This window comes from Eschscholzia californica, unplaced genomic scaffold (genome assembly GCF_041429995.1).
Source record: "Eschscholzia californica isolate CP2 unplaced genomic scaffold, dmEscCali1.0.p SCAF_4, whole genome shotgun sequence".
NCBI lineage: Eukaryota > Viridiplantae > Streptophyta > Magnoliopsida > Ranunculales > Papaveraceae > Eschscholzia > Eschscholzia californica.
Window position 1 is genome coordinate 26183185 of NW_028238461.1, and position 22868 is coordinate 26206052.

Here is a 22868-nt window from a genome sequence, read left to right on the forward strand (position 1 = left end):
AAAACCCGTTTACTAACGAGACGGAGTTGGGAAGGGGATGAACCGTCCCAAACCTGCCCCATTGACATCCCTACTCATTAATGATAACCCAATCCGCTTTAGAAAAAGAATGTAAGATATAAAAACAGATCAGTCGGTTATTTCGGATAAGTCTCACCGTCCATTTTTTCTGAGGGTTTGATAGAAATCACATCCGAAGGATAACATAAAATCTTTTTTATGTAAATAGACTAAAGAAGAAGGGTATTAGTGTTAAAATCGGTTATAATCTCCCTACAATAATTCCTCCCACATTCTCTCTACTTTTTCTCTCTCAAGATTTATCAGAATATTCATTCCCTAATTTCTCTCCACAACTACCCACCCTGTTTCTCATCCCTCACCTTCTTTATCTTCATCTTCTCCCTAATCCTTATTAAAAAGCGAATTACTAAATCTAAAATGGTCTAGGTTTTCAAGAAATTTGTGATGGGTGTTATTGTGTTCTTGAAGAGTGGGTAAATAATCAAGCTTGAAGAGTGTTTCGGATATTAGTAAATATTTGGCTGTCATTTTTTTCCTGAGCGTACAAATTCTGACCATTTAGACTTCAGTCCTATTTTCTTCCTGACTTAGATTGTTGGCCCATTAGGGAGGGTGTTTTTGAATCTTTAACTCATTTTTAATGTTCTAATTAGTTCTTAACACACTAGTTGTCTAGCTGTGAAGATCTATGTTAGATGAACTGTCACAGGGCTCATCATAAGGAATCCTGGATAGGTCTTTGAGGACTGTAGTTACACATTCTTTATTGAGGGTCTAAAATTACCTAGGATAAATCTTAAGAGTAAACTCGACCCCAAAATTCTAACAACAACTTCCTAGGTATTGAATAGACGTGGAATACTTGGCCCCAACTAACATTCATTTGTCAGTTCAACAAAAAAAAAAACATCCATTTGTCTATAATAGAATTGATTTCACGTGAAAATTTATGGTGATAGTCAATAGAGTCTCCCTCTTCTTTGTATATTTAGAGCATCTCCAATGGGATACTCAAACTCTAACACTTATAGTGCAACGTCATCGATGCATTTACTGTAGAGAATCTCAATAGAGACACTCTAAGTGTCACGTACTCACACTTTAAAACTTTAAACCAATAGAAGCTCTTGCTTTTTAACTACTTTTTTTTTCTATTGAATTTAAGAGTGACATGTGTATTAAGTAGAGGTATTTAGAGATATAATTAGAGACAAAAAGTGTTTAGAATGTCTCTATATTGCCACTTAGGAAAAATAGTCTTCATCGATACTCAACAACTAGGATTTTTAGAGTTTTTGTTTGTGTCCCACTAAAGATGCCCGATTCTCATGTTTCCAACACAAAACTCTAAACTTATTTTCTTAATTATTTATGTGGCTTGATTATTTTTGTAAAGAAATAATTTGTTATTTTAAAAATATAAGAAGACTTGATCTAAATCGGTTCAAATTCAAATATTGATAATTTGGACAATTAGAGTTATCTCAAGAGGACATCCACTCTTCACACTTCATCTTTGAGATCATAGTTAAGTTTTGCATCGGAGAGGATTTTAAAGGAGAACTCTAAAAATTCTACGTGACACTCCAAATTTCTAAGACTGGGTTTTGCATTGGAGATGCTCTAATCACAATAAGGGTCCGTTTGTTACGTGAGAAATGGTGGGAAAGAAAGTCGTATTCTTTCACATGGGAAAGAAAGTCAAATTCTTTCACAAGTGAAATAAACTTTTAACTGTTTGGTAACATGGTAAGAAAATTAGGGTGTGCCTTTAAAATTCGTTCCATAGGGGCTTCAACAACAGTTCTGTATGGGGGGAAGGGGCGCCTACATAATTCTTCATCTAATTTCTACCGACTGTATGTTATCACTCTCTAAGTTAGGGTTTCATGATGAAAGTTTCATGATGAAACTTTCATCAAGTTGTTGCTGATGTTGGGAAGAAAAAGACAAAGATCCATATCATAGCATTGAATATGGAGAGATAGGGTATATGATATATGCTCTTGAGCTTACAACCGATTGAAAAAAAGGAGAAAAACCCAATTCTCATCAAACATGAATAGCAGGAAAAATGAATTAGGGATCTAGATACCCATGAACTACATCAACGCCAATATTTGGGGATCTAGAGGGAAGAATGATTTAAGGTCTCTCTCTTTAGATTCTAAATGAGAAACTTCTTGTTATTTTCCTCTCTTTTTTACAATCTAGGGTTTCTATAGCTACATTGATTTGTTTCACCTTGTACCCATCAAGAACAATGGGATTCACTGCTTCTGTTTATGAGAGGAAGAAGAAGATAAGTATCACAGAAGCCTTGATCCAGTGGGTTTGGATCTTGATCGTGAAGCCTTAAATGGGATAGTTCTTCTGATCTTCTTCATAAGTTTTCTTCTCTTCGAAGCCAGATCACATTAGTTGCAGAGGATACTCTTTCACAAGAGGAGAGAGAGAGAGTGAGAGATGAATGACTTGCACGAGAATGAGTGAGAGAGGGATAGGGGAATTTACATGAATACCCCCGAGGGAGGAGAGAGAGCGCGCAAGTTTGACCGTGTGAGTAAGAAATGGGTTTTCCCATGTAATAGGTGGTAAAATTATTTGGACTACTTTCCCATTTTTTTTTTCCATTAGAAATTGACTTTCACACCTAAAATATCCTATCAAACAGTGGAAAATCGATTTTCGTACGAAAATCGATTTTCCGACCCTATTTTCGCACCAATCAAACGGACCCTAAGTGTCGAAATTACTTGGATTTAGAAAACCTATTATCAGAGGAAATCTATTACAATATTTTTTTTTTTTGCAAGAAAATCTATTACAATTAGGATAGTAAGAAATACATCGGATCATGTGGTTTGACAGGGTTATGTCTGTGTGACGCAGCGTAAAACTCAGAAAAAATCTTTAGATCTTTGTCTTAAGACTAGTGGAACCGGAACTTACAAGATTAAACTAAATACTTAATTTTATTGATAAAGCTGAATGAATCAAGCAACTACTGGATCCCCTTTATATAGCCTTAGGGTTTTCTAAGCCTAGTCAAATTTGAAATAACAACTTCAGAAAAATAAAATACTAATCGCAAGAAAATAGAAAACTATCTAACTAAAGAATACTTACTAAAAATAGTAAAAACTACTAAAATTCTGTTTGGAGGGCCTAAATTATGTAGTTTGACCCCCAAAGTGGGTCGATTGTGGCGTAAGCTACCCTTAAAATTTCGTCCAATTTCGACACTCGTAGCTTCGGTTTTGGTTGTTTCAGTTGGTGACCTTTATATTAAGGTCGCGACTTTGGGGAATAAAAAAAATTCTCCAGGGAATAAGGTTTTAGTCAATAAATATTGACTCAGAGGCATAGTTTTTTTTTTTAGTCCAAAAATGATCTTGATCAAACATTGCCCGCTAATCTTCATCTTCTCTTTCTCTCTCCTATTGCTCTCTCTCTCGTTGTCTTCCACCATCTCTATATTGTTCTCTTATTCTTTCTCTCTTCTTCTCTTAGACCCTTTCTCGATTCCTCATTTTCTATTGATGAGACATGAAAATGTCCTATCTGATTCTCTTCACTTCAGTTAGTTAGTCCATTTCGAGCAGTTACTCTCATGAATTGTTTGTTTCTCTTGTCCAGGTGTCTTCTTCAGAATTGAGCGCGAAAAACGAAAAAAACGGGAGAATGACACACGAAGAGCATTTTGGTCTTTTGGAGATAAGGGTAGTCTGCTGGCTATTTGGCCAATGTTGATACTCAGATGATAAGTAGAGTCAATACGAACCCTAAGGCGAAAACAGAAGTCAAATCGAAGTCTTGGGGAGCAAATTAGAGCAAGTCAAAGTTTGAGTCAAAATCAGTTGACCAAATTAGCTAGTGGACACGTGGCGCGCAAGAGGGAGCCGAATCTGACGGTTCTGATAGTATGCGGGCTCCATTCGGTCACTTGCGGTTGTACTTGGCGGTATTTCGGAGCTTGAGATTCTGTGCACTTGCTTACGGAAGACACCGTACTCCTCTAAGATCTGGCAGTTCTTTTTATTACTTGTTACTCACGTGGCTTCATCTTGGCTTGCGTTGCAACTTATTAAGCAATCCCGCGAAGCACCAAATTAGGTCTCTTTCCAGCCAACACAGCAATGGCTGGCACTAACGTCTCTTTCCTCTCTTATCTTCTCATTGTATTTTCAAAATAGGAAATTAAAACAGAGAGATGGAAATCAAGCAATCCCGCGAAGCACCAAATTAGGTCTCTTTCCAGCCAAAATAACAATGGCTTGCACTTAACGTCTCTTTCCTCTCTTATCTTCTCATTCTATTTTCAAAGTAGGAAATTGAAACACAGAGATGGAAATAACAGAGCGTGAGATAAAGAGCTCTCGGCTGAGATAATTGATCTGAAGAGAAAGCTGGAGAGATGAAGATGGAAAGATATTTGATTGGGTTTTGAAAAAGAAGAATTCGGCTGGAGTATATGAAATAACAAAGAAGAATATTTGATTGATTAAAGAGATTTCTTCCTAAAATCACAGTAGAGAGAGGAATTCGATTGATTTCTATTACAAAGAATCATGAAAATTTCTGCTGTTATAGGAGTCGGATATCTTTATCTAGAGACAGAGTAATGAAAACCTTTCTCTGATGGAAATTTCAAGAAGAGATAGAAAGAATATATTGAAGGGGATTGGTGAAGATTTGCAGAGGGATCAATATTATTATTCCAGAGAGAGAGATTAATAGAAAACAGAGAGGACATAGACGACAAGTTTGTGATTCTTCTCTGTTTGATTGTGAATAGATATATAAAGTGATTTTGTGAGAAAAATCACCCATCATCATCACAGTCATCTATTTACCATTCCCTATCATCAAGAAGCATCTAGAGAGAGAGAGAGAGGAATCATCCTTACTCCATCATCTCTCAGTTTGGAGATTCATTCAAATACAGAGAGAGAAAATCAGTGAGAAAAGTTATGTTTTCCCCCTATCTCACTTTTATTCTTTCATACTTACTAGTTTTCATTAGGAGTAGCTAGAACCTCTATCTAGCTTTTAGATGAAACTCATTTTTGAGCTTTTAAAGACACATTCTTATTTAGTTAATTCTCTCGATTATGCTTGAAAGTCTAAGTTGTTTTAATTAGTTAAATTGATTTTCTTTTCATTGTCTATGCTTTTGGATTTGATGCATCATACTTAGGTTAAATTCTTTGATGGTGTGTACTAATTAATTGATAGATAATAGTTTAGAGATTTCTTTTTCAAAACGAAACAATTACATTATAGTTCATCAGTTTTACACAAAAGTATCTCTCGGAATTAAGATAGTTCATTATCTGAAATTCTGAGTTATAAAAAGAGAGAGTTAGTCAGTTAATTTCGTGTGTTTAAAAGTGAAATATATGATGGATTCAGAAACCCTAGGCCCTCTCCTCCATTGAGTTCCTTGTATCATTTGTATTTATTTTCTTTTTGTTCCGGTATTTTATTATTTAATCACCAAAACCAAATCAATTTCAAAAGAAAACGTGCTACTTCTAAGTTTTAGAATCAGTTTGACTTAGTCTTTGTGGATCGACTCAGGTCTTACCGGGCTTTACTACTTGATGTCGTGCACTTGCGGGTGTACCCTTTTTGGGACGGTCAAGTTTTTGGTGCCTCTGCCGGTCAGCTCATGTGCCGGCCATCTATCTCTTACTATCTCTCTCTATTGATTTCACTATTTCTCGATCGATCTCTCATTGTTTCTCTCCCTCTCTCACACAGACACCGCTTCGGCAAAAGGAAGTGTTCCCTTTGTCGGAACCTGACATCGAGGAGGGTTTCGTGGCCACGAACTCTGTGATTTCCATAGAGAGGTCTATATAGACCGAGGGAGACAGGGAGATAGATTGCGAGAGAAATCGATAGTGAGAAAGTAATAAGACTAAATCCAAAATATACTTTAGGAATATTTAGGTATATGATATATAAGACAGAATATTTAAACATATATTAGATAAGATAGAATTTTCTAATTCTTGGTAACATATTTTGTATTCATGTATAGATATATTGTTACCTTGTAAAGTTCATCTTATATCTATATAAGAACAACTCTGGTTTGCCCTTGAAAGGCACAGAGACTTACTTTCTTTCATGGTATCCGAGCACTAAGGTTTTTTTTTTTCCTCCATTGTTGGTCTTTTAATGACTACTCCTCCCACCACCACCTCCTCTGATTCTGTCCACCAAATTCCAATGGGGTCAGCTCCTAACTCATTATTACCACTGCCATCTCTCACCAATCTCATTCCTCTTGTTTCTATTAAGCTGGATCATACAAACTTCCTCACTTAGAAGAAGCAGATCATACCCATCATGAAGTCTCAAGACTTATTTGATCATATTATGGATACCGTCAATCCTCCACCACGATTTATCCACTGTCCTACAAGCAATCAAGAAATCGCGAATCCAGCCTTTCACCATTGGAATCGCGTTGACCAAACTTTGATCAGTTGGTTTAACACCTCCTTGTCATCATCGGTACTTTCTCAAACACCGGAATTCCAATCTGCAAGAGAACTATACTCTCATCTTGAGTCCTCCTTCTCTGCCCAAAATACTGCAAGGAAGTCACAACTCCTCCTTCATCTTCAAACAATTCAGAAAAACACCATGACTATGACTGAATATGTTGGTAAGATTAAAGAAATTGCTGATGCTGTTGCTGCTTCAAATGCCCCTATTCCTGATGTCGAACTCGTCCTTCATGCTCTCCGAGGATTAGGTTCTGAATACACATCCTTTACTACGGCAATTGAAACTCGTGAGACCCTTCCAACCTTTACTCAACTATTACCATTACTTTTTTATCAAGAAATGCGATTGGCTCAACAAACTAACACTCCCTCGGTCCACTCAATGGCTCTAATGGCTAAGTCTCAACCCTCACTGCCCACTAACCGAGAGAGTCATCAGTCTCGCCAATCTTCATCTTCCTCTCGTGCAGGTTATCGTGGTGGACGTAATAGTCGTGGTAGAGGTCGTGGTCGTTCATATTGGAACTCCAATGCATCTGGCTCATTCAATCAGTCCCCACAAAAATCAATTCTTGGATCACCTTCAGGTTCATTGCATGGACTTATTGTTTGCCAAATTTGTGGTCGTTCGGGTCATTCGGCTCTTTATTGTTACCAGCGAACTAATCAGAACTTTCAGCCCAATGATGTGCCTCAAAATTTTTCTGCCTACCAACATCAACCTTATTATGATCCTAGTGTATATGCAGACTCTGGTGCTTCGAATCACATGGTCGGAGATGCCTCGATGATGACTAACATAACTCCATATTATGGGTCTGATCAAGTTTCAGTAGGAAATGGTTCACTCTTACCTGTTCATCACACTGGTAACCTTATTCTTAACTCTCCTTCATCTTCCCTAACCTTAAACAATGTTTTTCATGTTCCATCGATCACTAAAAATCTTCTCTCTGTTTCTCAACTCACTTCTGATATGGATTGTTTCGTAGTGTTTGATCGTCACATGTTCTTTGTTCAGGATCGGCTAACGGGGAAGCGGGTCCTTCAAGGTCTTAAGAAGGGAGGGCTATATCAATGCTCGGCAACTGCGGCTCGTTCTTTTTTAAATTCTCTTAATAAAGTGCATTTTAGTTTCGTAGGGACTAAAGTTAATTCAAATGTATGGCATATGCGCCTTGGACATCCGCACTATCGTATTTTTACTGAAATTACTAATAAAGTTGCCCCATTTTCTTCAAAATTATCATCTATGTGTCAGAGTTGTGTATTGAGTAAACATTACCGTTTACCTTATTCCCCGTCAACTCACCGCACTACCACTCCTCTCACCAAATTACACTGTGATTTATGGGGACCATCTCCTATCACTTCTCGATTAGGTTTTCGCTATTTTTTTATCATTGTGGATGATTTTTCCCGTTTTACTTGGTTATTCTTTCTTCAAAACAAGTCTCAAGTACCTAAAGTTTTCAAAAATTTTAAATCTTTAATTGAAAATCGTCTTTCCTCCAAAATTGTTAGTTTGCAAAGTGATGGTGGCGGTGAATTTATTTCTTCCGTTTTTAAAAACTTTTTTATAAATTGTGGTATCTCTCAACAGTTTTCTTGCCCTCACACACCTCAACAAAATGGACTTGCAGAGCGTAAAATTCGACACGTGGTTGAAACGGGCCTAGCTCTCTTGCACCAGAGTCATCTTCCTAAAACTTTTTGGGCAGATGCTTTCGCCACTGCCACATATTTAATCAATCGCTTACCTACACCTATTCTGAAAAATGTTTCTCCTTTCTCTGTTTTATTTAATCGTGAACCCGACTATGGTTTCTTACGTGTTTTTGGGTGTAGGTGTTACCCCCTCCTTACTCCATATCGCAAAAATAAACTTGAATATAAAAGCCAACCATGTGTTTTCATTGGTTATAGTGATTCTCATAAAGGATATCTCTGCCTCGATCCTAAATCTTCTCGTGTTTATATTTCTCGTGATGTTTTGTTCGATGAACATTTATTTCCTTTTGCTCTTGATAAACTTCACAATGTTCACAATGAAATTAAGGTTTCTGATGCACCTCAATGGATATTTTTAGACACACCATCTTCTTCTTCTCCAACATCAATATCTTCGCTCGTACCTTCTCCTTCCTCATCGTCGTCTCCTTCTCCAACTGTTGCTGCCTCTCCATCTCGTGTTCCCTCCTCTTCCTTAGTCTCTAGTCCCTCTAATTCATCATTTCCGCTGCCTTCTCCTACCGCTTCTGCAGAACCACTGTTGCCAGAGACTAATGATACCTTACCTATCGAGAGATCTGAAGAACCCGGTTCTCCACCGCCGATTCAGTCCACACATAGCATGATTACACGCTCGAAACAAGGTATATCTAAACCTAAAATTCTTCCTTCTTTATGTGTTACAAAATATCCTATTTCTTCTGCTTTGTTGGCCTCTTTACCTTCTTTACCTACAGAACCAACTTCCTATACTGAAGCTAGCAAAAACCCTAAATGGTGCGATGCTATGTCTGATGAGTTCACTGCTCTCCTTCGTAATGATACGTGGACCTTGGTACCTAGACACCCTTCAATGAATATCATTGGAAACAAATGGGTTTATAGGGTAAAAACTAAAAGTGATGGGTCTATTGACCGGTTCAAATCTCGATTAGTAGCTAAGGGATTTTCGCAACAACATGGCCTGGATTATGAAGAAACCTTCTCACCCGTTGTGAAACCGGTCACGATTCGATTGGTTTTGAGTATTGCTATCTCTTCTCACTGGAAGGTGAAACAACTCGATGTTAAAAATGCATTTTTGCATGGGTTTCTTGATAAAGATGTCTTTATGTTGCAACCAACTGGTTTTGTGCACCCTCTCTTTCCAGATCATGTTTGTCGGCTTCAAAAGGCGTTGTATGGATTAAAACAGGCACCACGTGCATGGTTTCAGCGATTTGCAACCTTTTTAGGTGAAATGGGATTTCAGACTTCTAAGTCAGATACCTCTTTGTTTATTTGTCGAACTTCATCTACGATGACTATTTTACTTCTTTATGTCGATGATATACTTATTACAGGTTCTGATCTGCACCATATTGATTGGGTTATTTCGAAGTTAAATTCCACTTTCTCTATGACTGATTTGGGTGAAATCCATAATTTTTTGGGAATGGAGGTTGTACGTTCTACTTCTGGTATTTCTCTAACACAAACCCGTTATACACTTGATTTATTGAACAAATTGGATTTAACTCAATCGAAGCCCGTCTCTACACCAGCCCCATGTGGTAAGAAAATGTCTGCTTCTGATGGTACTCCATTCTCTGATGTAACCTTATATCGATCTCTTGTTGGTGGGCTTCAATATTTATCGTTGACCCGTCCTGATAATACTTACTCGGTAAATCAGGTTTGCCAATTTATGCAATCTCCAACGGATGTTCACTTCTCTGCAGTAAAACGAATATTTAGGTATCTTAAAGGGACACTTGGTCGTGGTATCTTCTTCTCTTCTCACTCTGATCGCCAGTTGGAGGCTTTCACCCCTCACTTACATGCATTTTCTGATGCGGATTGGGCAGGTGACCCTGATACTCGCCGCTCTATTTCAAGTGGATGTGTTTATTTGGGTTCTCATCTTATTTCTTGGTTTTCAAAGAAACAACCCACAGTCTCCCGCTCTAGTACAGAGGCTGAGTATCGCTCCATGGCTATCACTACAGCTGAAATTACTTGGATTCAACACTTACTTCGTGATTTGGGAGTATTTAGCACTTCAATTCCAGTTCTGCATTGTGATAATATCAGTGCCACGTATCTTGCTCACAACCCTGTTTTGCACTCAAGGACTAAACACATGGAATTGGATTACCACTTTGTTCGTGAACGTGTCTCTCGTGGTTCTCTTCAAGTTCGTTATGTTCCAACACTACAACAAGTGGTAGATGTGTTTACTAAAGGTCTTGTGAAGTCCCGTCACCACTTCCTCTGTTCCAAGCTCTCACTTTCGGATTCAGCAGTTCGGCTTGAGGGAGGATAATAAGACTAAATCCAAAATATACTTTAGGAATATTTAGGTATATGATATATAAGACAGAATATTTAAACATATATTAGATAAGATAGAATTTTCTAATTCTTGGTAACATATTTTGTATTCATGTATAGATATATTGTTACCTTGTAAAGTTCATCTTATATCTATATAAGAACAACTCTGGTTTGCCCTTGAAAGGCACAGAGACTTACTTTCTTTCAGAAAGAAATATGTCTAAAACAAGAGAAATAATGAGAGTGATTTATAAAGAAAGAGAGAGAGAGAGAGATCTAGAGTGAGGATGACAGAAAGATAACTAGTGAGAGCGAGAGAGAGAGAGAGAGTGTGTGTGTGTGTGTGTGTGAGAATGACAGAAAGATAGTCATTGTGTGTGTGTGAGAGAGAGAGAGAACGAAAGCAAGCTGAAAGAGAAAGAGGTAACGGTGAGTTAGAGAGGAGAAGAGAGGAAAGACAAGAAGTGCCAAAGGTTATCGAAATGGTGGTGGTGGGAAGTTGTTGGGGTGAAGGTGACAAAGAGGATGAAGATTAGGTGGTAATGTTTGATCAAGTTAGTTTTTGAACTAAAATAAAATATTCCCTCAAAAACATATAAAAAGACATGGATTCCTTAGAAAATTTATTTCTCGGAGATAATTATTTATTCTCAAAAGTCGCGGCCTTATATTAATCGCATCGATTCCTTTCATGTATTTCTGGGTCAATTCTTCTCCAATCTCCATCACCATGGTGTATATTATAATTTCATTTTTGACAATCACTCCAACCGTTGTTACATCATTACATGAAATTGACACATCGTGAGGACATAATACTGGGACATGACACAAGGATTTAACGACCAATTGACCGACGCAATATTGACACTTGAGCCCCCAAATACTATTTATTTATTTACACTAAAAATTACATAAGATAATTCAATAGTAAACTGCAGCTTTATGAGTCGAACCCAACCGACCGAGTGATGGATGTATCAAGTGTTATATTCTTCTCTCTCTACACACACTGACACACACACACACACACATATATATATATATATAGGTAGCTACTTGTAATGCCAATCAATAAAGAGCATAATAAGAAGAATCTTTTCTCCAAATTTATCTAGGATATATAAATTATATATTGTATCATCTATATATAATTTGATTATTAATTGATCATCAGATAGATCACTTATACTAGGAGTGCCCTCCCAAAAGTTTAAAAGATGAATCCCCATGATGATCGAATTGAAGACAATAATAGTAGCTCTTCATCAAATGGGGAGGATGATTTTCAAGTTAATGAAGATGATGATTTAACTCCACAGCTACAGACTCTACAGTCTATGATTAATCCAAATATGAACACGGTACCCCCCCTCTCTCTCTCTGTGTCTGTCATCTATGATCATAAACTTCAGTTTTTGTAGTTTGTTTTATCAATCTTTGACATAAGGTTATTTGACTCTGATTGAATTTGTTCAAATATTTTCATGGTCATGCAAGACTGATAAGAGAACGATCCTCGAAGAAACACACAAATATTTGTTACAAATTCATCAAGAAACGGAGCGACTTGAAAAGGAATTATCCCAACATCCAAATAACCCAAGTTCTTCTTCATCCCCACCAGTAGCCGGTGAAGATCCAAAAATAATAAGTGTAAGGCAATTAGTCTTTCTCTGTTTCATCATTATATAAATCAAATATTTCAATCTGCTTTTTACTAAAAATCTTCTATATGTAAACTTGAAGACTAAAACTTCTTAGTCTTGGATTTTTTCCGTCACTTATGTTATTAATGACAGTGAACTGGTGTGACTCGTTTAATATCGTGTATATTTCGACGACCCTTACTTGTGGGGGACTCTAAACGAGTCTGGCCTCTCTCTTTTAGCTTTTTTTTCCAAATACTTTTTTTTGTTGGGATTTTCCACTATTGTGTATATTGTCAATTACCAATAATTGTTTCTAGACTGATGCTTTACGTAATTTCGAATTCAATAATGTTGTTTTTATCATCAATTTTTAGATAATGATTTCTAAATGTTATTATGTAGAATTAGAGTTTATTAATATTTTTTTTGTGAAATAATGTAATTGGGTTAGTAAATTCTTTTGTTGTAAGTACTTTGAAGCTCCAAGTACATATTTAATTATTGTGCTCATTCACATTAATCTAAAATATAACAAAAAGAATTATGTAATCCATCTTAAAAATTCGTGTTTATATTTTACGTATAAAAAATGGTATTGCATCTCTTATGTAATGGAAGGGCTCCAAATAAATTTTCGCAACAAAATCCTATTTTTCTCCGCCACGACAGTGGTTTAAACAAAACAACATGTAGGTATAATCCTTTAGCAAAAAAAAAAACTACAAAATCAATAGGCGTTTGCTATTGTTTCATTATGAAAATCATATTTCGTTATAACTGTTTGGTCAGTTGGTTGTGCATCTATGTCTCTAAAAATCCAAAAATCACGGATTCAATTTACGTAATAAATTTTCATGCTCGTATGATGTATTCAAGGATCTTTATATAGTATTTAGGGCACACAATGTATACGATAATGTTAGCAATAAAGCTTATTCAATTTTTTTTTTTTAAACTAAGCTTATTCAATTCATGTAGTGTATTTGTTAATGTTATATCCATGCAACACTAAAAGTAATCACTCTTGGAGGTCCTGTCCAATAAAATAAAAAATCATATTTGTGAGAAAGCAATTATTTAATTTAAATATTTCAACAAAAAATAAATTTATTTAATTTAAATAACTAACAACATGGGCTAGCATTTCTCTTTTGTTCCTTTAGAAAAAGTCATTTTGTTGAGTATTGATTTTTTGACTGTAATAGATTGAGGTTGAGGAGCTAATGGAAGGGAGATTTGTTGTGAAGATGAATTGGAGGAGAGGATTTGGTATGAATGGTCACGTGCAACGCGTGATTGAACAATGCTTAGATGTTACAATGATGTCAATGCTAGTTAACGACAAGAACCCTGAGCACATGCTATCTACAGCCTTTGTCCAAGTATGATTCTCTCTTTCTTTCAATTCTCTCTGTCGTGTTGTTGTCGTGTTGTGCTATAGATCTTTTTTTTGACTGAAAAGGTTGGGGTAGATCAATTTAGGGTCCGTTTGTTACGCGAGAATGTCTGACCAACTTTTTCTAATGAGTAAGAAAGTCAATTATTTCACATGTGAAATCAAGTTTTCAAGTGTTTGGTATTGTTAATAAAAAAAACGTGGTGCCTTTAGAAAATCGTGGTGGGTTCTTGTAGAAGGTTATATAATGTTAAGCATTTGAGGAGTGCCTTTAGAATTTCTAGTTCTTTTCTTCCCCAAATCTTATTGAATTTCAACAAACCCTAAAACCCCCTTGTGTTGACAGAGATGAAGAGAGGAGTTACGGTAGGAGAGAAATAGGGAGAGAGTTACGGGAAGAGAGAGAGAGAGAGTGTGTGAGAAATCAACTTTCCCATCTAAAAGGTGAGAAAAAAATTAGATCATTTGCAGACTTTTTTTTTCTTAAGAAATCGATTTTCTTGCCCAAAGTGGCCAACCAAAAATGGGAAAACTGATTTTCCTGAGAAAACGACTTTCTTACTCACATTTTCACACGTATCAAACGAACCCCTAATATTTTTTTCTCAAAAAGAAGATGATGATTAAATTTTTTTACATGGGAAGAAGAAAAACATGATGGAAGTGGTTAAGCGAATAGTATGGTACATCTGTAAAGGTTTTAAAGGGACAACTGATTGGGTTTAAATGGTTAAAACTACATCTTTTTTTTTCTTTCCCCTCGAAACATGTGGGATAAAAAACTAATTTATTCTTTCTACTCAAAAGATTTAAAATAATTTGTTATGATATCCTGGTCCATTGAATCTGATCGAAAGCAAATCTCCAACTAAAATAAACGATCAGGGATATCTTCCACATAACCAACTAACCTGTTTTTATAAATAGGATGTTAGTATGCACAAAATTTAAGGTTGGAATAAGACGTGGGCAAACGAAATTTGCCTAAATTTTAGGCGAATTCGGCCAATCAGTATTGAATTACAACCTGAAATTTTCGACATTCCGCCGTTTTGACTGTAAGAGGTTTTTCCATGAAATAATCGAATTATTTTGGATTTTCCTGAAATTTTTGGCATTCTCCCATTTTTTATTGTAGTCAACCGAAAAAAGATATTGTTTCGGTTTAGTGGAATTCTTTCTATTATATTTTAAAGAATTTAACTCAGTATGAAATTGAAAAAATTGTCCTAAGATCCATTGTATGTCACGAAACAGACAACTAGTCCTAAACTCGAGAAAAAAGAAATGATTAGTCAAATTTTTTTCGGATTAACCTTAGTTTTAGAAAAATTTGTTGGCAAAAAAAACCATTACTCACTGGAAGTCCAAGACAAAATTTTCATGGACCAAATTACTCCAGTCATAAAATCCCGTAACGCATTACCATTGCACGAAATTGTTCATAATGTATTATTAACTGTCTTATTTCTGATCTTCTTTTATGATAACTCAAAATGTATTATAAAAGGTTCATTATGCATTATGATAAATATCCTATTTTATTCTTTAATTCAAATTCAAATTAATTTTTCTTTCTAAATTATCTTTTGTTTTTCGTATCATACTTGACGTCAAAAGATAATACATTATGAACACGTGCAATACAATATACTTGTTCATAGTACGTTATGAACAAAACTAATTATATTCTTTTTTAGGGTTTTTTTTCTCTCTTCTGAAATCTCATATTCTAATAACACATTATAGGCTATCATCTTTTTGATGAAATTATAGGCTATCATGTTACTAAATTATTGTTCATAATGCCTTATTTTCCAATAGGTCATTTTTTTCCTGTGTATCATGCAAGGAATAAAACTTCCCGAAATTTCACCGAAATTTCGCGAAACGTTTCCTAAAATGAGATTAGGTGCACGAAATAACACTTACAACTATTTCCTGCATAGTTTCCACCGACATGATCGAAGTTTCCACCGAAGTTGTTGGAAACATCGAAATTTCCATCGACATGATGGAAATTTCCACCGACATAGTAGAAATCTAGCAAAAACCTGGAGAAACTAATACTAGAAACATATCCCTTCCTTCGTCTTTTTCATCTTCATTTAGATCTCTCTTGATTTGTATGTTATGTTTTCCATGGTTTTTAAATCTATTTGAATGATTTACGCCTTGACTTAACTGCCTAATTTTATTTTATTTTAGTAATATCCCTGATATAACTGCGAAATTGGCGATACCTTCTCAAACTAACATAGTTTGTTAACTATTAACTGCAAGAATGTTATCTTATGGGTGTTGTAGCCAAAGAGTTATTCAATTTACCTCCGGAAATAACTGTGTGGTTGTTAATACTACCTCAAACTAATAGATAATGTTAAACACCATTTTTATACTTCATTATGGTTTAATAATCTTGTTATACATAATTGCATCATATTTCTATCATTTCTGTAGATTTGTAAGATTTCCACACTGACCGAAACGATTCTACGAAACGTTTCCACTTTTGGACCGACCGAAATTTCCACCGAAACCGAAATTTCATTCCTTGGTATCATGTACAAAAGAGGAAGAGCAAAACATCATTTCCAAATCCGTGGGCCTCCCACCTATTTTTTTGATGGAGGATCTCTGACTCACTAGGCTTTTAATGGACTTTTGACCCCAGTTTTGTCTAGTATGTTACTAACTTAATTAAAATCTATTTTACAACTTAATTAAAATCTATTTTATGCTGAGAAAATTAATTTTGTGGTACAAGACTACAAGTTTAATTTTGTTGTGAGAAACATAACTTGCGGGACGCACTTTATTTAGTTTTGTCAAATTTAAATTTGTTTTTTCGAAATAGTCAAAAGATAAAATAAATTACAATTGTTTTTCTATTCATTGCTTGTCGCTAAAAAATGTATTAGTATAGGAATAATTTACCAATGTTGCTCCAAATATGTAGGTTTCAAATTACTCTAATTTGTAGTGTAAGAATTATTAAATTTTAAGACGAAAGAGGGTGTCGCTAAATGCACCTGACAATTTTGCTTTAAAAAACAACTTGGTATAGGAATACTATTTACGAATGTTGCTCGAAATATGTAGGTTTCATATTATTCTATTTGTTTTTTTGAGAAATCGATTATGATCTACGTTAGTCGTTACAAGGCATTAATTGTTACATCATGAAGACGTGAAGAGTACGAAAACTGCCTAATTTAAACCATAATGAAAGAGGTCTAAAGTCCGACAAGATGAAAGAGTCCTAAAGCCGGACAAATTTATTATATTATTTACTATATATATTACCTAAATTACATGGGATAAATCTTGATGGCAAACTGCTTCCATCGAGACTCGATCTCACGATCCCATGGGCTTAAGAGGGGTGTCCAACCGCTGCACCAAAGGGTGGTGGACAAATTACTTTAATATGTAGTGTAAGAGTTATTGAATTTTAAATTAAAGAGGTTGTTTCTAAAAGCACCCGACAATTTTGATTTAAGCCGACAACCTGTTAGTTTGACTTGGGTCAATGAACATTGACCAAACGCTTTATAAGCACTCAGATTTAAGTGGGGGTATGTTTACACACATCTTCTTTTCTATCTTTTTCTTCCCAAAATCTAAAAATAATCAACAAATTTTTGAGAAAGGAAAAATCTCTAATGAGGTATATAAAGATCTCCTAATCCATTATTTGATATTTGAATTTGTCAAGTATAATGTGATACCAGAAAAATTATATTTGATTGTGTATTTAGACAAGTCTTGTCCAATAGCCATCAAGACATTTCGTACTGGTTGATCAAGTAGACCTTCAGAGATTCTGAATTCTCGTTCTAGGAAGTTTACAAGGTGTTTTGTTTGCTCGAAACTGGGCGTCCAGTCCGAGTTCTCTAGCAAACAGACGAAATCTATGACATGAGTGATGGGCCTAGAAAGGTTACCCTAAATAGGTCTACACCCGCAAGTGCACGGGTGTCAAGTTGTAATTTTTCCGGTAAGACCGGTTCGTTCCTCAGAGACTAGTCAAACCTATTCTAAAACTAGGAAGTAATAAGATTTTTAAAATGATTTGGTTTTGGTTTTGAAATGAATAAAATATTAAAGTAAAATTATGGAAAGAAAATAATTACAAATGATACAAGGAACTCAAATGGGGAAGAGCCTAGGGTTTTCTGAATCCATCCATATAATCAATTCTAACGACAATTTAATTTTGATCTAATTAGAGAGTTCTTTATATAACTCAGATTTTTAGTCCATGAACGGTCTACAAACCCAGAAGATTTTATCGTTAAAATAATAAAAACTTTAATAAATTTATCGAGAATATAATTATTATGACTTCATCTAAAACCCTAGATAGGTAAGATTAGTTACTCATAGGCATTATGTAAAAAGAATTGGAAAATAAAGTAAAGAATCGGAGAGAAAACACCTTTTTTCGCCTTTTTTTTTTTCCTTCTGCGCAGCCAAACAGAACCTTAGGAAAAATTATTTTCTCATCTTCCCGGAAACGATTTCCAGGTGAGAAAATAATTTTCCTTCCCTGGTTTTTCTTCTCCTTCTCTGTTTTCTCTTATTTCTCTTTCCAAACTTCTCTCTTTCTCTCTCTAATGAATACAGAAACTCTCTCTAATAGTTATAGGGAGATGCTAGAGAGCCCAAATTTTTTGGGCATTTTAATGCCCAGCTGATGTGAAATCACTAAAAGACAAGGTTTTTTCAAAGTTTGACTACGGTGGGGACAGCTTTTATTTTTAAATGAGGAAATATGTCACCCTCTAAGTACCAATTTCTAAGTCACTCTATCATTTCCCATAGTTATAACCGATTAAGGATAAAGAAAGAAGAAGAAGAAGATGATAATGGATTTTATAAACTTCGATTCAATCTTTCTCTCTCTACAATATCTCTCTCTCTCTCAACTCTCTTAATCTAACTCTCTCTTTCTCACTAAGAGAAGAACTAGAAGAAGAAGAAGAAAAGAAAAGAATCAGAAAACTGCAAATTTTTCCCTCTCTCTTTCTAGCCCCGGTTATAACTTTTAATGGTGGAGAGATGATGAATTTCCTCTTTCTCTCTGTCTTTCTCTGTAATCTCTACCCTTCTATCTCTCTCTGTACTCTGTTTTTATCTTTACTTGAGTTCTGGAGAGATGTCCCAGCCGAGTGATGATTTGTTCTCTCTCTCTCTCTCTCTCTAATATTTCGATTCAATTGAGCTTTTGACCCCCGATCCAGAGATGATCCCCTTCTCTCTGTTCTTCAATATATATAAGAGAATCAAAACTCCATCCCCGTTCCCTATCTCCTTCTTTCCGTTTCTATAGTCAATCACTGTCAGAGAAAGAAAGAAAGAAAGAAAGAAAGAAAGAAAGAAAGATTTTCTCTCTCTAGAATCGGATTTCACTCCATCTCTAGCTCGAATCGAATCACTTATCTCCTCTTTCCTATTCTGAATTTTATCTCCATGCCTTCTCCATCTCATTTGTATATCTATTCTCGATCAAATCTCTCTTTCCTTCTCTGTAAAATTTTCATATCTTCCTTTAGATTTCATTCTTTCTTCTCTTTCTATCAAAAATACAAATCAAATCTCTTTCTATTTCAATCTGGGTCTGAAATCTCCTTCCTTCTTCAACACCTTTAGTTTATCTCCTTTGTTTCTTAAAGAAAGAAATATATTTCTCTCTCTATTGTGGAACTTACCAAATATTTTGGAGGAGATAAGAAAGGGCAAGACGTGAGTTGTCACGACCCACTCAGTTAGAGCTGACGCTGGCAGTTATGATGGAGTGATCAGCTGCATCGCAGACGAGCAAAGGGATGTTGTAACACAAGCTTGGATGAACCCATTTGTAGCTGACGAGAAATAGGCCGCTAGATCTTGCGTGAGCACCGAATTCTATCTTGCGTCAACGAACACTGTAGCGAAAATTCTGGGAATCCCGTGATTTGTAGCTGGCGTCAAGTGTGCGACGATTTAGTGTAGCAGAAACACGTTAACACGGTGTCTTGCACGTTCAATTAATTGATCTCGCGCACCAGCCTTTAGAAAACCGCCCGATCTTAAGGGTTACAGTCATAACTTGCTTCAGGTCACACTAGATTCTTAGCTGGTCCAAATTTTCGAAAGACTCCCGATATGCCCTACAGTGTACCGAAATATGAACTCCTGCTCTGGATTAGCGCCATGTGTCACAGCGAATATATGCTAACTTTTGATTAACGGATTTGGACCCATACTTTGATCTGTTCTATCTCGCTCATCCGGACTCCGATTTGACTTCCGTCTTCGCCGTTGGGTTCGTATTGGACTCTACTTTCACATGAGCCCTAATATTGACCAGAATACCCTTGTCATTAAAATGACCAAAATGCCCCTCAAGTATATCTTTATCACGATGTTTTCGCATCGAACTCCGTAAATGAGACCTGAGAAAGAAAATCAAACACATCATCAGAGTAACCGCTTGAACTGGACTAACTAACCCGAGTTAAGAGATTCAAATGAGACATTTTCATGTCTCATCAATGAGCCGTACTCTGACCAGGGAGACTGTAGAGAGGTCGATACGAGTCTTCTAGGTGCCTTGAACTCACACAACATAATGGCCAGCTGAGAGGTATATCCGAGTAAGCTCTGTCCCTGAACCCTACTCTGACCAGATAGACAAAGTGGGCAGGTCTGCAGAAGTGAGCTTTGTCCCATATGCCCTGCTCTATCCGAGAGAATGGCGATTAAGCGGAAGGTCAGATAACGCCATAGATTCGCTTTCTTACTTGGAGTCGTTAGTAACGGAGATACGGTCACGATTAAAGATTCTTACCCTTATACGACAACAACATGTGGTTATCCATTAACAGTTGATAGATGTCGCCACATGAACCTATAAGTATCACACATGTTTGACCTGAAAAAGGATCTGAGCTGAATCTTTACAACTGAATTGATTTCATCACTCGCACACTAAAGTGAATTGAGTGTCGGAGGGCCCCTGCAGGTACCCCCATCACAAATCTCCATAATAGCAAGATGAAAAAATCAATTGAAGGTTGCGAGATTATAATTTTCTTGTGATAACTACTTTCTGACATCACCAAGTCCGGGACTAGGTTTTCATTTTCGGAGGGGACTTGTCTAAAGCTTAACGTTAGGGCACTATCAAGGTAATCAATGAGAATCATTCCAAATCACTCAAAATGTACAAGAGATTAAATAACAAAAGCATGCTTAATTGTTTATAAGGGGTTAAGTATGCTTTTAAGACTTATCAAAGACGTTAAACGAGGAGTGGAAGAGTATAGATGAGAATGAGATGGTAAAGAAATGTTGGAGGGCGCATGCAGAAAAGTTCTAGGGAACGAGATTTTTTTTTAAAAGCATACGACATTATATAACGTCGTTAAGTGTCTTCAGCTCCCCGAGTACTTATTTATTTTGCAATACCTTGCGACAGTCTTGCAACGCCTTGCGACAGCTTTGCAGCGCCTTGCAACAGCTTTGCAACGTCTTGCAACAACTTTACAACTGCTTTGCAATAGCTTTGGACCGCCTTGCAACACCTCACAACATCTTTGCAACGCCTTGCAACACCTTTGCAACAAATATTAGGTTTTTAACAAAACAAAATACAAATGTTTGGGTTTTTCACAAAAAAAAAATACAAAATTTGGGTTCTTAACAAAAAAATAGTACAACCTGCTCATAACACAAAGGTTATGTGCCTTAAGCAACGCCCAATAGGAGATTATAATCATTCTTCTTATGTAATTATCGTAATAGCAAAAATATTTAACATAGTTTTATAAAGAACAACAACCAAAGGTGTACAAAGGCCGATGTTTTGGAGAAATAAGGAAACTTTTCGGAGTACAAACATTTTGTCAAGAATTTGTTAACTTTAATTGACCAATTTATTTTCTAATTTTTATAGGGAAACAATTTTGAGTGTATTGTAAACAATCCCACATCGGTGGTGAGACGGACTTTGGTGGCTTAAGAAGTTACAAACCCTTCCCTAGTGAAGCCTTTTAAAACTATGAGACCTAGAAATGCTAAATCATACAGTATCACTAGCAGTCCAGAAGGCCGGTCCGCATCATACTATAACACGTTATCAACAAGACTTGGTCTATTGTGATGTGGTCTTAGAAGGGTGTGATGTAAACAATCCCACTTTGGTGGTGAGACAGTGTTTGGTGCTACTCTTAAGAGATTACATACTCTTCTTTAGTGAGACCTTTAAAAACCATGAGGCCTAGAAGTGCCAAAGCAGACAATATCACTAGGAGTCCAGAAGGCTGGCCTGCATCATCCTGTGACATAATGAAATTTTTGGCTTTTTCTTTTGGTTTCCCCCAACCCCACCATCATTTTTTCTCCACTTCATTAATGGTCGCCGACAAACGACCATTGTCGATAACCTTTAACTTCTTTTCCAAAAGCTTCCTTCTCTTCCGTTCACCGTCATCACCATTATTTCTATCTCTCTTCTCTCCTTTCCCTTTATCCTTCTCCTCTCTTTCTATATCTTCTCCTCTCTCTTTCTCTTCCTTCTTCTTCTCTCTCTAGTCGGATCAAGTTTGGGCATACTAGTTTCTGGAACCCTTTCGCTCCCACTCGCTCTTCTTTCCTCTCCCTTTTTCCTTCATTTTGTCTCTTCAATTAACACGGAGCTTCAAACGATAGAGATTGTTGATTGAAAGTTTGTCCCACAGATAACTTATCAAAATTCACAAAATCATTTTAAAATTTTGTACTCCGAAATTTTTTCTTATTTTCCAAAACGTCGATGGTTAATATCTCAAATTTATATTATTTTTTCATCTTTTAAGATTGAAAGGTTTATAATACGGGCCATAATACAATTACTGTATACTTGAATTCTGTGTTATTCAAACAATAGAATGTTCATTTCCCAATTGACTGAAAGGCTAACTATTTTTTATTCATTTTTATGTTTATTAGGTGAAAGAAGAGAGGAAGATAACAGAAGAGGAGCTTCATGGTCTTTTGATGAATACTGCTGCAAGACTTGGATTGTTACCTTAACCAAATGCTAAAATAAATAATTAGCTTAAGAGTTGTTTCCTGTATGGCCTCTTAGTTTGTGACCAGTTTTTTGTCTGGGCCCCTATTTTATCAAACATATCGAGATTACCTCCTTTTGTAGTTTCCAATGCTTTGACTGAAAAGTCATATTTTTTCTTTCCTAAA

The 22868-nt window shown here is 36.0% G+C and overlaps 1 protein-coding gene across 1 annotated transcript; it reads left to right on the plus strand.

Moving 5' to 3' along the window:
• Positions 1-11557: 11557 nt before the first annotated feature.
• LOC147543896 (uncharacterized) lies at positions 11558-22868 on the plus strand. Its single transcript, XM_086637497.1, has 4 exons — positions 11558-11959; positions 12096-12251; positions 13453-13629; positions 22620-22868. The coding sequence occupies exons 1-4, from the start codon at positions 11816-11818 to the stop codon at positions 22701-22703; spliced, it is 561 nt and encodes a 186-aa protein (XP_086493623.1). The 5' UTR covers positions 11558-11815; the 3' UTR covers positions 22704-22868.